Below are 15,747 nucleotides of genomic sequence, written 5' to 3' on the forward strand. Positions count from 1 at the left end.
CCCACAGCCAGACCTCCCAGATCATCAGTCTGTCATCTTCACCAACACCAAACCAGATCTCCAGCTGCCTGCCTCCTGCTCTGCTCTCCAGCAGTCTGCCTCTCCTGCACCTTGCCCCGACCTGCTGCCAAATCTTCTGATGCTGGCTACCCTTCCTGGCCTCTGGCTTTGTCGCCTACCTCCAGAGTGGCCCTGCACATTTGGTCATCCTCCAGAGCGATACCAGCCTTCGGTCCTTGACTTGCCCTTGAATGGTTGGGACGTCTGGAATCCCTCTGTTGAGGTGGGGTACTGTTATGGTTCTGTCCCGATCTGGCTCTCTGTCCTTCCACCAGATGCCCTCAGACTTTTCTGCCTGTTTAAAACTGGACTTAGTGGGAAGAAGGACAGATGAGAGAGGCTGCAGATTATATTTAAGGACCACTTGAGAAAATGATGCTTTCTACATTGACTCATTGGAACTAAGTGCAAAATAAACTGGAACTCAGAGCAACAGTTGTCTTTCAGTCCAATTTATGTTACCTGCAGCCTTAATATACAGACCACTACACTTGACAGATTTAATGGTTCTTGTTTGTCAACAGCAATTTATGTTTCTAGTCTTTTTGGTAAAGGTTCCTAGGTTGGCAATGTGATGTTCATTTGCTGTGTTTATTCAGTGTGATATGTGCACTTATTTGTGTAATTCCAGGAGATTTTGGTGAATGACGGTTTATATATGAAGAAGATTATGCATGGTTATATTGTGGACTTTTATTTGGCTCATAAATGAAGTTCTGTTTTTGATTTGTCCTCAGCCAAGAGCAGCTATTGCCTTTTGTGTTTTTTCTTGTTTTTCCCAGCCTGCTCTTCCCTCCATACCTGCCCTAAATTCAGTCTTGTTAGCTGTGCCCTGCTCCCTGTCACTTCCCCAGCCAATCAGCTCCCAACCTGCCCTTGTGTCTTGCTATCTGTTCCTCGTTGTGTCATTAATTCAGTTGGTTTTCAGTCTTTCTTTGCTTGCACTTGAGCTAAAATAAAGAAGTTATTCTTCAGTCTTGCTCTGCCTACCGTCTTCTGCATTTGGGTTCACGTACTCCACTACTCATAACACTTAGACACTATGAGTGTTGCAGCAACTATAAGACCAGACACATCTTAAAGTTTGCTGATGATTCTGTTATTCTTAGCCTTCTTGAAGGGGAGATACAGGATCATGGGCCAGTGGTGGATGACTTTGTGACTTGGTGTGAAAAAAAACTCTTTTGAATCTCATGTTGATGCTACCTCTAAAAAAGTCCAGCAAAGAATCTTTTACAGAAGTTTCATTTGTTTTAACCTTTTAATTCTGTTTGTACCTTTTTGTATTTGTATTGATTTGGAAACCTAAATCTGTCCAATGAGAACGGACTTTTAAGTCTTGTTAAAATGGCCAGTAAGATTTGAGGGAGGAGTCAGACCAAGCTCTTGGGCATTTATAACAGGCAGGTCCTCAGGAGGGCTAATGCTATATTGGACTGCCTGGACCATCCACTCCAGATGGAGGTTAAGCTATTGCCCTCAGGATGTCGTTTCAGGGCACCTGTTTGGAGGACTAAAAGATTCCATGCCTCCTTCATCCCCGGTGCTATTAATATGCTTAAAGGAAAATAGCTCCCTGGCTGCATCCCTTGCACTTCCCTTTCACATTTGCACTCTTGCACATTTGTACTTAGTATGAATTTCCATTTCCTTGCTCTAGCTCTATGTTTTGTTGTGTTGATGTGCCGATGCTGTTGTCTTTTTGTATTCTGTCTTTATGTGAACCCTGGCTGCAAAACAAATTTCCCCTGGTGGAAAAGTAAAGATAACCTTGAACTCTCAGAACTAATCCAAGGCATCGAGGCCCACCCATGCTGGCAATGTTGAAGGAAAAACAAAAACGGGAAAAGCACATACAACTGCATGCATACAGACAAACTCAAATACAAAGCCCATGATATAAGTGCAAGTGTAAAACAATTAATTTATTCAATTTTCTTTACTTATTTAATTTATGCATTTAATTTTGTGTCTGACATACAGGACAGCATTATAATGATATTTTTAATTTGCAGAACTCCATAGAGGGCGTGTATTTTAATAGATCAGCATAATAATATAATTAATTATACAAATTAAATGCATTGTTGTTTTACACAGAAATCAGCAATGAATTCATAAAAAAAAATGTTCACGAAAAAGTTGAGCAAATAATTAGAATAATTATATGTTTTCAGTTAAGATTGGAATTACAGTAAGTCTTAGAGATCCATTGATCTGTGTGTGTGAGTGTGTGTCACTATGGCACTGTTAGAGCCACTACTGGAAAAAAAATATATAAACAAAGGAGGGATCTATCAATTCCAAATGCTGGATCTTTGTACTTCCTTCTGGGAAATGTCAGCTTGACCAAGGCTGCTGTTATGTTCACTTCAGCATGCTCAGCCATATACTGAGCTCTGCATGCCCGCTGTCAGAGAGGACGAAGGGGTAAGCAACCCCTTTGTTTTTCTTTGCAAAGAAAGAAAAGCACCGTCTCTTGCAATGGGACCACAGGGACCACAGTGTGTTGTGAGGGTGACTTGACTCTACAAACAGCAACAAGATCATGAATGATAGCAAGACAGATATGCCGTGCTGAGCAAGGAGGATTTTCACTATCTGTTGTCACTGTCACTGTTTGTGTGTGTCTTTGTCTGTGTGTACTTGTCTGTGTGTACTTATGAGGCAATGTCATTTCAAACAAGACACCGAAAACAGTGGCTGAACCAATAATATGCATCTTGATTTGCTGCTAATTAGATTAAAATGTCCCTAAATAACCTCTCATCAAAGTGAATATAAACCATTAATCTAACTTTGCAAGCCTTTTGTCTTGCAACATTTCCCCAGTAAGCTAAGATGGCAAAGTGAACTCTTGTTGACTCAGTATACACTGCAAAATATTTTTAATATTTTAGTGAAACGAACTGTATATTGTGACCTTGTCATTGGCTTTAGGCAAAGATGAAAGGCAAAGCATTAAAATTAATCAAAAAGGTAAGACTGCTCCGTGCACAGCATTGACATTAATACCCTCAAAATTCATATCTTGATATAAGCAGTATATGTGGACCTACATTTTTTAATAACAAACAAACATTTTTTAATAACAACATTTAATGTTGTTTTGTTTTGTTTTTTCATAGTGTCTGCCTACATGTGATCAGCATTTGGAATACTGTTTAACACATCACTGTTTTTAGCTTATTTGTTTTTTCTTGTTAGATTTATGGCACATCAGCCCATAATTGGCACATCTTCCTTGTGTGAATGGTGAAGTATTACGGCTCACTGACAGCACATCAAGACTGTCCCCTTCGCAAAAACAAATCTTCACTGACACAGTGCTGTGCTGATGGCTAATCAGTCACTGTCCTCACTGTTACATACACTGAATAGAAAAAAAAAACTTGTCCAGACAAGTAACCTATCAGTCCAAAATGTGGATATTCTTCCATTTGCTTGATGAAGTCAGGAGTTTGAGTCCCCAGTTAGTGTCATTTGCAAGGGGGAACAAAAGCTGCTATGAGACATCAAACATTTGGGCTTTGTGTTATTAATGACCACCTAATTAACTATGCATATGATCCATCTTGTGTGTGCATCCATTCAAATCTGGTTATGAATGACAGGAATTGCTTTTTGAAATGGTTTTAGTCTGTTGATCACAAGAGGATGAAATATCAACAAACTACAATATTTGCATAATTTTAGATTACAAACCCTTTGTTTAAATAATACTATTTGATTGGAGAATGTGATTAAAGATATTAAAACATTTACAGATAATTAAATTGTCACTTTCTGCTTGCAGTAGATTAAAACAGTTTTATGTTCCCTAATAGAAATTGTTGATGTGGTCATGGCACATGCATTATGCATTAGTATTGATGTCACCCAGTACCACCCAGTGCACTCCCAGTACACATGATTAATGCACTAATGCATACCTCCAAACACACTCTTTTGGCAATAAATAACACATTACTGTTTTGCTGGCCACACAAAAAGCTCTGCTGTAGCCAAGCATTTTGGAAGATACAGTACCAGTCAAAAGTTTGGGTACACTTTCTTATTCAAGTGAATAGGAAGGTGTGTCCAGACTTTTGACTGGTACTGTACATGTCTTCCTTATGGCCAAATAAACAATATTTGTAAACAGGGTGGGGAACTAACCCTTCAATCAAACAGCCACAGTAGATGAAGGATGTCTCCATGTATTTAATTATATTTATTCAGCCTTCTTGGATAAGCATTTCTAGGTTAGCCACAGGATGTATGAGCTGAACTCTCCAAATACATAAAATGAGAATAACAGCTAAGAAACTCATATTTGTTTGTTTCCCACATATTTACTTTGAAAGGTGGTAGAGTTGTAGATTTATATTGTTGCCACAAGGACCCATTACATTAACCATCAGTCCTTAGCCTCAGAATCAAAGCAGTCAGAAGCTAGAATAATTACACATCCCTTTCCTCACTTTACAAAAACAAATTGGATTGGCCTAAAATTACTTTTCTGGACAATAGGATCCTTTTCTATTGCAACTATGCCTAGCTCTACCCGGAGATATCACTAGGTGTTCCCAGGTAACCTGACACATAAAGTCATTGGTCTACTTCAAGGACTGGTCTTCCACTGTAGTACACCTCCACAAGAGGAAGACTGAAGGAGGCATTATACTGTAGGTGCCTGAACCACCTCAACTAGTCCATCTCAAGGTGTAGGAGTAAGAGCCCAATACCACAGGCTTCTTTGATTTTTGATATTCTAATGTTATCATGCAGAGTGAGGCCGACCATCTTGTGGAAGAACCTCATCTCAACTGTAAAAGCCTTAATCTCAGTCTTTTGGTGACAAACCAATGCTCAGGTATGGTCAGGAAAAAGACTGAATGGAAAATCAAGATCTTTGCCTCATGTCTCCACTCAACCAATCATGGTCTGATGCTACACTTGTAATAAGACCCAAAGACATCTCCTGGATTGTACAGGCGCATGACCAATGGGCCTTCAAATTGGGGGTGTTAACGTGTCACAACTTTCTGATGTACTGTACATCAGAGATCATAGACTACTGAAACCAGAAAGCCCACATCATCCAAATAAAGTGGAAATGCTGCCCTATCATCACTGAACTGGACAGTCTCAAGACCTCAGCTGTACCTTGATGAATATCAAAAACAAGAGGGGGCAGGGTGCACTCTTGTGAGAGTGAGCCACATTCATCGTGCTTGACTTAATGTCAAAAAGGGAAATACATTTCCCAAATGTATAGGAGCTGCATGGCTCACACCAGGGACTCTGACCCCTGATACTACCAAAGCACATCCCACACAATATCTGAGGGGACAATGCCTTTGTCTAAATCCTTAAACACATGGACACAAGAGAGGCAAATTACAGTGACCACTTGATTATCTCCTTGGGGCTAACAAGCTGCTCCAGTGTTCCAGAGCCAAGGACCCTGCTAGTCAAACAGTGGAGATCAGTGCAATACATCCCTGGCAAAGGCTAGGGATGGAACAGATTCAGTAATTGTGGACCTCTGCAAAGGACACTGGCCCTTACAACATGGCATGTCATTTCTTTTGGGAGAAGATGCCTGAGTTGGTGCGTGAAGTTGAGAGGTACCAACAAAATGCAGTTGGGCTCACCTCTATGCACAGCTTTGGCCACGGAACCAAACTCCTTGATAGATGGTGGACTCTCTCCTACTCATTGATTATCCATGGTGAGACGTGCCAGACGATTGTGGGACTACTGACAAATCACCGGCTGGCTGCTGCACAGTTGGACTTTCTCCCGGTGGATGAGAGGGTCACCATCATGTGGCTGCATAATGCAGAGAGAAAAACTATTACTGTTGTTTGCGCATATGCGCTTGTTTTTGGTCGTTGGAAATAATGGCTGGTAAGTTGTTGTACAGCGCATCCCAGATAACGGAAGATTCGCACAGCTAAAAAACTTTATGCACTGTATATTTTGAATGTTGACAGAGCATGTCAAAAATGGGACCAGCTTTATATTATGAGCACCAAATCAATTTTACAATTTCTATATCATGCTTTATTTTAGGAGGCCAAGTTTAAATGGTATTAAGGATCAAGAGTGCTGTGAAGTGCTGAGTGGTAAGACATTTTTGTTGACTGGGCCCATTACCTACTTAGGTTGATTTCTCAGTGTATGTTTTCTTGACTTAATCTTGTAGTAAAAACTGATATCAAAAGATTTAGTATTTGTGAGCATAACCTCAACAGCACCTGTTTTTTATATAGGTCTCTAAAGACTTGCCCATTCTCAAACTAATCCTCATCCACTGAACCAAATACCTCTCAGACAGTCACCTCGCATGAAGTCACTCTGTGTTAACGGGCAGGGTATTCATAAACGGGTGAACTGTGGGATACATTCACCATTATCCATGAGCCATCAGCAGGGAGCATCGGTCACCATGGATTTTTAAACAAGCTATGATTGTTGAACTGTGGAGTTACTGTATACAGCATATGTAAAATTTAATTGAAAATGTACAGCATCCCTAAAATAATCATCATATTCTATAAAATATATGGTGTATTCTTTTTTATTGATTGATGCATATATACTTACCTGTATATGTGCACAAAAGACAAGCCAAATAATTTAGCGTGGGACAAAGTTATGGTTCCTTTGACTTTACTGCACATTATGTGATTTTAAAACCACCATAAAAAGGCAGTGTCAGGAATGTGTAGTGAGTTTTTATGTGCATGACCAAAATAATGCGAAGAAGCAGGATGGAACTTAAATTTGTATAACATTTGCTCCATTATGCAGCTATCGTGTTTCTGGTTAGGGGTAGTGGAGAATGACAAGTAAGCACCCTTGTGGGTCCACTGTTGAAGGGTTTTATTGTCCATTTTCCTTCCACACTAGGGCAAGAGGCAAGGTTGCAAATGTGATACAGTTATCTAGTGTCTAGTCTGCTTAATTGTTGATTATATGAATATAATGTACTTATTTTTTATTTTTGGACAGTGACCCCAAAACCTCCTTATGTTTTTTTGGGTCGAGCCCCTGCTTAGCACAGTCACAAAGGAATATTGTACCACTATTGTACCAAAGTCTACAGAAAAAAAATGAAAAAGCATTCATTCTCTGTCTCTGTTGCCCATGTCTTATTCTTCTCCTTTTTATTTGGCAACTCAATTTTTCGAAATTAGACAGGCAACACATGGCATTCTGTGCATCAGTTCTTTCTGCCAGGCACTCAAAGCATTGACAAATGACTCCTTAATTCAGAGGAAAACAGAGGGTGGGGAGGGTGAGACAGATAAAAATAATGGGTTGCCTCAACTGTGAGGTGCATGCTAACTGGCTCTCCTTCTGGATAGAGGGAATAGTGAGTCGAAGATGAAAAAACAATCAATTCCAAGATGCCTGTTGCAAGACAGCCCAGAGGGAGGAAAACTGGGAAAACAAATGCTGGGGAAAACTCTCAGTAAGGATGTTGAAAAGTTTCTTAAAATGTTGTGTTGTATATTAAATCATGACATAGTGCACAAAAAATATTAAGCAATCTCATGGTCTAATTAACAGGAGCCAAGAGAAAAAGAACCCATACCACACATCACTCCACAACAATAGATTACTATATTTTCTTCTGTTAGTATTTGTAAATTATTTGTTACCAAATTCAACAGAGTTAAATCCTGATAGTGTTTCTTTTTCAAATCATTAGCTAATCAAGATCATCTCTTTTGGCACTCTGACTCTGTTGTGTGACCCAGAAGCACATTGGTTGCATCTAAACACTGACTAATGTACTTGTTATTAATCTCCCTCTCTGCCTTTTGCTTTTCCAGATGATGAATGACCAGGCGACACTGCCCAAAGTTAGAGCGCTGCCCCAGCATGATTACAGAGCCCGTTATTGGTCTGCCCCTGCACTTGATTAATGCTCTTGTTCCAGCTCTCCACAAATATGCTGACTCTAATCAAGCACTTTCGTCATTGAATAGAGTGCATTTTCTTTAAACTCGCTGCAATCACTGAGGAAAAATCTTGTAGGTGAAAAAAACAGGTAAAACTAAGTGATAAAATAAAGATTGATACACAGATTTTTGCTTTGAATGTAGAGTTGTAAAACATGTTTCAATGGAGGCTTAGAGTAAGGGGAGGTAGATTTATGTACTTAATTTGTTTCTGATGTCAACTTCTTGCAGTTGCATTGAATTATTGGCAATGGCACATTTTGATGGTTCACTTGATCATGGTAAGTGAGGTCATTAATCACCAGTGTGAGGTGTCACTGTCTACCCTGGGTTATTAACAGTTCCTTTTTGACAAAATGCTAGTGTTATAGCACAGTTTAGAGTGCCTAAATCATTAGTGTGATATTCATGAGGTGTTTGTTGACACATTGGCTTTAGTTCAACAATAAGCAGCAGAAATACAAGGCTAATATTAGATATGATTAAATTTTAATCATAGCTAGTGGGAGTCAGAGAACTCATTCATATGACGATTCATTGAATAACTGTTGGAGAAAAGACTGAACATACACAGATTTAAACAAAGCTCAGCTCCCTCTCTACTTTACAGTTGTAAAAACAACCACAAACACGTTTTTTGTATAGCACAGTGCAAGGTAAGCTATGATCTTATGAATTATAATAATGGCTTGGAGGCAGCATATACAGTGGCTCCTTGTTTCTCTGCATCACCGATACAACAAAAAAGGCTCAGCCTGAATACCAACGCTGACACAGTTATTGATCCATACCAAACATTAAACACAGCAAAACAATATGACATCATGATATGAGTCTGTAGCAGGTTTCGGCTGTTAAATGAAACCTTATAAAGTGTGTGAATGTTTACTTTGAACAAAAAGTACTGTCTCTACAGTCCCTTTCCTGGAGGCTAGGCTGTTGGTGCATTCACCAATATCAGGTAATCTGTGTGAGTTTATGATTTTGCATTCACCACTCAAGGAAATGCACAGAGACAAATCATTTATGACTATCAATTCACTGATTCATAAATGAAGCATGATCTCATGCGTTATGTATAGAATGTATTAGATGTCTCAATTCTTAAATAATCCCTTTCATACAAGCAATAATAAACCAGAGCTAAAAGCTGAACACCACAAAATCAGATGCTCTGCTTTTATTATCATGACTCAGTTTATCCTTTTTATATCTCTGTATTTAAACACACCTTACAGGACAGTATGGACATTCACTGAATGTTCCTCCTCAGAGTCTGGTTTCAAATGTCAGGGACTACGCAGGTATAGTCAGAGTGTATTTAGCAAAGCACTTTATTTCACACAGGCCTTACCTTCTAATAAACTCTGCACGCTCATCCCTGTGGAGCAGGGCTCTAAAATTTGCATGTGTTGGTTAAGGAAATCAGGATGGATACGCCAAACCTTCCCACAACAGGCTGTATCCTATGCTGTATCCTAAACTATGATTTGTTTTCTTTCAAGGAATGAAAGATTAACCTGAAAAAACAAACAAACAAAAAAAAAAAACATGATTACCTGTGGTCTTGGTTGCCTTGACTGCTTATCTGAGGCAACACTGCTCCTTCTGTCCCAATTTTCGCAACCCTAAGAAACTAATTTGAATGAATTTTTGACATAATTCAATGAATACAGGAAAAAAAAATTCCAGTAGAAAATAGTTCTCACTGAAAATCTCTAAAAGCAAAGTCTGTGGATCTATCCCTGGACTAACCAAAAGTATTTTTTCAGTGCTATAAAGACAAAAAAATAATAATAAACATAAAATCAATCCAACTCCACTGAGGTAGAGGCACAAATCTCAGTGGTGAAAACCTCAAAACATGGGCAAATATAACTGAACTTATCAGCATGGCCATACACAACTACAGGAAGGTGGAAAATGTGTTTTTTGTATGTATTTGAGTGTGTTATTTTAAAACAAGCTTATTTCACAGGTTCATTCTAGCATAATCAGTGAGACCAGTGAATGTTGACATCAAGGGACAGGATATCTTCAGTTAAAAGATGAGCTTGGTTAAGCTGACACTTACCTTGACACTCACTCACTCACTCACTCACTCACTGTTTTTCATAGACAGTAGAATATATTTCATTGGATTTTGCAAGAGAGCCGAGGGGCAAGTGAAATGGGGATGCATCCTTTTACAAGCCAGAGGTACAGTGCATTTCACCACATCCCACATCAACATTTCTATCATGACTGACTGACTACATCAATGCCTGTATAAACACTTTGGGAAAGAGCATCAGCCAGAAACTCCATAAGCTCCCATGGGACCGTGTTCCACAAAAATGCTTTGGATAATGAGTTGTCTGCATTATTCATGACAATCTGACAGATCCTCCTATGTTACAGGAACTAATCATTAACCAAATACAGAACATTAACTTAGTATTCCACCTGAAGTGGGCTTTTAATCTGTCATGTTTTCAAAGTTATTTTTTATTACCTGGTGTGATGCTGTTTAAGACTGATTAATCCTTCAGCAGTTCAACTCACATCGACAGACAAGTCTACAATGAATATATGGCTTTTTTCTATTTATTACAATGAGCAAAAATACATGCGTACATGCATGGTGCCATAAAATGCCTTACTTGAAATGAACAATACTCTAGGAAATAAATGGTTGTCTCTAAATGGAGCTCCTACAGTGATGCAGCTTTAAAAAGACGGTTTAATTTCATAAAGTGACAACTTCCATGAAGGCACATCCTTCCACTGACGAATAGCTTTACCTTGCTGTAACCTAAATTGAGTTCCTCTGCTGCAAACTAAACAAAAGCTAAGTTCTTGCTCTCCGCTGAAGTGCTCAATTTGCACCTGCAGTTGTGATGTAACCCAGCAAGGTCTATTCATCATGCAGTGGCACAACGGTGGCACTTAAGTGACATTTGAGAGAAAGAATATGCACAAAAGAAATAATTGCTTTGACATAATTGCTTCTGCTCCTAGCTAAATGTAGAGACTGTAATCCTTCATGATTTCAATCTTAATTTTCAAAATTTGATCAGATCAACATGTGGCAGATACATGGCTCTAAAGTTTTGTTGCTCTAAAATGTGTCCTAATTGTTTAGCTCACCATCACTGATCACAACCCATTTTCAAAGTAAATGACATACCTTGGCTAATTAATAGAGCAGCCTACTGTAATCCCATTTACGTCAGAATAAGCAGATGTCTACAGCTGTCTTGGGAATTCTGTGCGCCTGAGGCAATTTTAGAAACCCAATGTAGAGTTTGAATTTTTGCAGTAATGGATAAAAATTGCTGCAACACTTTATATGATGCACATTCGGCATAAAACTTAAGTATTCTGTGATTGCTGAATTTGATTATGATTGCTTAGCTTATTGAATATTTGGTATGAAAAACACCTAAGAGTGTTGAGAGCATAGAAGAGTCTGATGAATCTACCAGTCAGGTTGGGTGAGCATTTGCTGCACAAATGTGTTTTTATACATTCAAATAGATTTTCAGTGAAGTGGCACTCTTTCCTAGTTTCAATATATAGACGTCATACTGAAGTACAGGATAATGTGTTACCTCAAATGGTGAAAAACAATGTAAAGAAACATAATGAAAATATGGCATTTATGTTTGTTTCATATATCAATTTAAGGAATGTTACAGTCCCCTCATCACTCAACACAGATGTTATGTTTTCATCTACCATTATTTTTCACCTCTTCAATGCAAGCTTCAGTGATGAGTGAGTCATATGTTTCATGTACATCATGATTTATTCGCGGATTCTGTTTCCATTGTTTTGTCGCGTTTACTTTTTATTGATAAAACAACTTTTCCATGTATTTCCATGCATTTCCATCTTCTTTTATATGCAAATTGGAAATGTGCATAAAAACGGAGGATGGAAACACACCTACTGATGTGAGAGGGTTATTGCTAATGTGAATAGCAAGCTATTGTTCTGAGAGATTGCAATGAAAAAGGAAGGAAGGATGAAGAGAACAGAGAAGTGAAAGGAATGAATGGACAGAGAAATGAAAACCTGCATGTTCATACTAAAGCTATGTAAAGTTATATGATATAAAACAAACTAACAAAAAATAATAATAATAATAATAATAATAATAATAATAATAATAATAATAATAATAATAATAACAATAATATTTATATAGCACTTTTCTGTGTACCACACAAAAAGGGCAAACAAGTGTTAGATAAGATATACTACAACAGGGACTCTGGACCTCTGACAGGTCTAACAGCAACATAACACTGAATTCTGAAAATGGGATGTCCATTTAAAATTTGAAATAGACATTAAAAATCCCACTTACAATGTAAATATTACCATGGCATGGGAAGGGATAAGAAATACAGTATTTTTAGTGGTGGCTTTGAGTGGAAAATGCTGTTTGGTGCAGAAAACAAAAAGTAACATTATATGTATATGTATATGTATCTTTTCTGGCATATCAATCATTTTTGGGTAAACACATCTTTGTTTACAGCACTAAACTAAAAAACAGACAAAAATTAGTTTGTGTGCTGAATTTATCATATACTTTTGTGTGGCACACTTTCTGCATTTTTTATTAATATAGTCTGTATATAAGCATTTGTCATCTTTAGGGTACTTCAGTGTAAAGAAATGTGCTATTGGTGATATAGTGATTCATTGGCATGCATTAGACTCATGTATCGCATTGTTATTCTTTCCTTTAGATAATGTGACAAGTGCTACATTTTATGCCACAAAGGCAGACAATTTGGTTTACAAATTAAATATCAATGCCCAGGCTGATGTCAGTTGAATTCCAAAGATCTGTGATTGTTTTAATGTGTAACTAATGCTCTGACATGTTTTGTGATGTTCAGCTGCATTGATGCATGCCAGCGCCCATTGGCTGGTTGGATGAAAAAAAAACATAGGCTTTATGTTGCCAATATTTTGTTTTGCACTGTGGGATTGCCAAATCCATAACCTTGTTGACTACTTTCCTGCTTGAATTTGTTTTTCAAATCCCTGTGTGCATAGCCCAAGGTTAAGTGTTTGTAATGCTGCTTTGCTCTTAGTCACTTTAGTCCATTAAACCTGAGACCTTCTGAGGATTTAATGACCTGATTAAATGCTTGATGGCTATTTTTTATTATTTAATTTGAACTGTTTAACTTTGGTTTAGTTTTTTTAAAGTACTTTTATATTTTCTGTTTGTGATTCTTTTTGAGTAATAAGCTTAAACTTTTTTTAATGTACATACAATAAGATCATTTTTAATGCTTAGTTGTACTTTTATGTCAAATAAAGCAAATTATAGTTGCTTACAAGAGGGGTCAAGGAGCATTATGTAGCATGATGACTAAAGCCAATTATAATAAACTAAAGACGCATAGTGACTAAAGCCAATTATACTGACATAAACGATGGTAAGAAGGCAGCCATGAGCCTATGTATGTATGTATGTATGAGACTATATGCTTATATGGACCAGACAGCTAAGAGACTGTTTCACAAAGTTCCACTTTCAACAGAAGTATGGCACTCTGAGCTGAGTCAGACTGACCTGACCTCCCCTGGATCTTCTGTAACCAGCACGTCTGTCTTACAGCTGGCAATGGGATTGATTGACAGTTCCACTGGTGGCACCACAAAGCTCTTGCTGACTGGCAGCCACAACCCTTGGCCCAGACTGTAGAATGATCTGTATTGGCACAACCACAAGACATAAACGTCAGTCAAACTACTGTCACATTATCACATTTTGTTATGACACACAAGCACATATAGTACAATATGCATTAATATGGCTTTAAAGAGTCAGAAAATGGGTAGTGAGGCCCTGACAGAAAGACAGCAAGATTTATTTTTTACTGCTGGCATACTGTATAAATGTATATAGAGTGTACTACTAAATAATTGCCAGTGTATGATGTCAATCTTGTGTGGCAGCAGCAAACACAGTTGGAAACAGAATTGGATTTGGAGAAATTAGAAGTAGCTGTGGTGGCATGGCTTTTTTATTACTTTTTTAAAACCTATTTTCCTTCCCTTTAAAAGCAATGTGTGCTGCACCCCAGTGCTTTGTGTGTGTGTCATGTATGCTAATGCCTATTGTTCAAGATGGTGTAAAATAATTTGTTTTTGCCAGAAATGTTTCTCCTGAGTGAAGATTAATATCCTCAGGAGGACACCCTGCAGGAGGTTTAGACTTGCCACTTGGGAATAAAGGCACCTGGTAAGGCCTCACAAATAGCATAGAACACACCTGTGCTTGGCATTGCGTGTTTTTAGTAGATCTGAGCAGGTGGGCCACAAAAAAACAAAGTTCTTTTAAACCTAGAAACTAAGCTTGAATCTGCTTGTCAAAAATCTTGGCAATGTAATTAATCAAACTCTCTCATTTGACACATTAAAGTCACAAAAGACTTTTTTTTACACTGTTAAATATTGCTAATCTGTCAAGCATCCCTTTGTATGATTACACACATTGATTGCACACCCTGGTTTCTGGACTGCCAAACCTCAACATTAAAAACCTTTGGTATTTACAAAATGCTGATAGAATCAGTATATTGGCTAGAATCAGAGAATCTGAATAATTCTGACCTACCCTCACTATCTGACAATTCAAACCAAATTTGTTTTCATCCTTTTATGCTTTTTTCTCACTGTTCCTAGCATCAAGAAAAAGCAGAGCTGGTTTCCTGCTAAGCTCCCTATCTGTGAAACCAAATCCCTGTTCCGATTAAGCTGCTCTTTTCACCATCATATGACTGACTCTAACACTGTCCAGCTGAGGAGCAATGCAGTCTTTTCTCCTATCCTCCCCTTTACACCACAGATATTGAAACCTTCCAAAGGGAAACCGGTGAGGGTTTCCACTTGGCTGCTGCATCTTTACTCATTTTGGCTGCTATCAGTGTCAGTGTTTATGTGGCTGAATGTATCCATGCTCTGTAAGTGTGTATGTGTATGAAGTTGTCCTTTCGTATTTCCTCTTTCACAAACTCGACACAGTGCTTCTACAGTACCAAGCAGCGGATTTGGTTTCTGCTTTTGTGTGTGTGGATGCCAGCACCGTCCAAGTCCAATCTCCAACATAGTGGTTTTTAACAGGCAAAGAAAACCTGAATGTATTTATGTGAAGAACAAAGATTGTGGATTTTGTCCCTTGTTTGTTAGAGTGGACCCACACTGAGGAGCTAACTCTGCAGGGTCAGTAAGAAGAGAGGCAAGATTACTGTGACAAAGAACTCTTCCTGCCTACATACTGGATCGGCTGTGAGCATAAAATCCAAACAGATTTCACAAAACTACAGCCTATCTTTTAGCTCACTTTATTTACACAGCTAAATAAAACTGAATGAATTTTTTTCTTTCTTTTTTTTTTTTGCAGTTGCTGGCTTTGAGAAAACTGCCATTTGCACTACATATCCAGTATATGTGGCTTAAAATACTTATTATTTATCATCATCATCGTCATCATCATCATTGTTTATTTAAAAAATGAAACCAAATTTAAATTATTAAATACACTGTACTATACATACAGTCAAAGTGCTTCTTTTGCCTCTTCTTCTTTTTTTTTTTTTTTTACAAAATTTTCATGAAAAGCCTTGTGAATTTATTAATTAATAAGCATGGCCCACAGTCCTAAATGGCCCATGGCCTCAATTCCACATACTGTAGGTCGAATCCATATTATGGCACA

At 38.0% G+C, this 15,747-nt stretch overlaps 1 protein-coding gene across 1 annotated transcript in view; it reads right to left on the reverse strand.

The window, feature by feature from the left end:
- The window catches only part of LOC121885546 (astrotactin-2-like), a 287,798-nt gene that overhangs the window by 110,549 nt on the left and 161,502 nt on the right, over nt 1–15,747 (reverse strand). Inside the window, exon 10 of the mRNA XM_042395105.1 lies at nt 13,600–13,737. Coding sequence (XP_042251039.1) covers nt 13,600–13,737 — 138 coding nt within the window. The remainder of the gene's footprint in view (nt 1–13,599; nt 13,738–15,747) is intronic.

The sequence above is a fragment of the Thunnus maccoyii genome, chromosome 19 (assembly GCF_910596095.1).
Source record: "Thunnus maccoyii chromosome 19, fThuMac1.1, whole genome shotgun sequence".
Lineage (NCBI taxonomy): Eukaryota > Metazoa > Chordata > Actinopteri > Scombriformes > Scombridae > Thunnus > Thunnus maccoyii.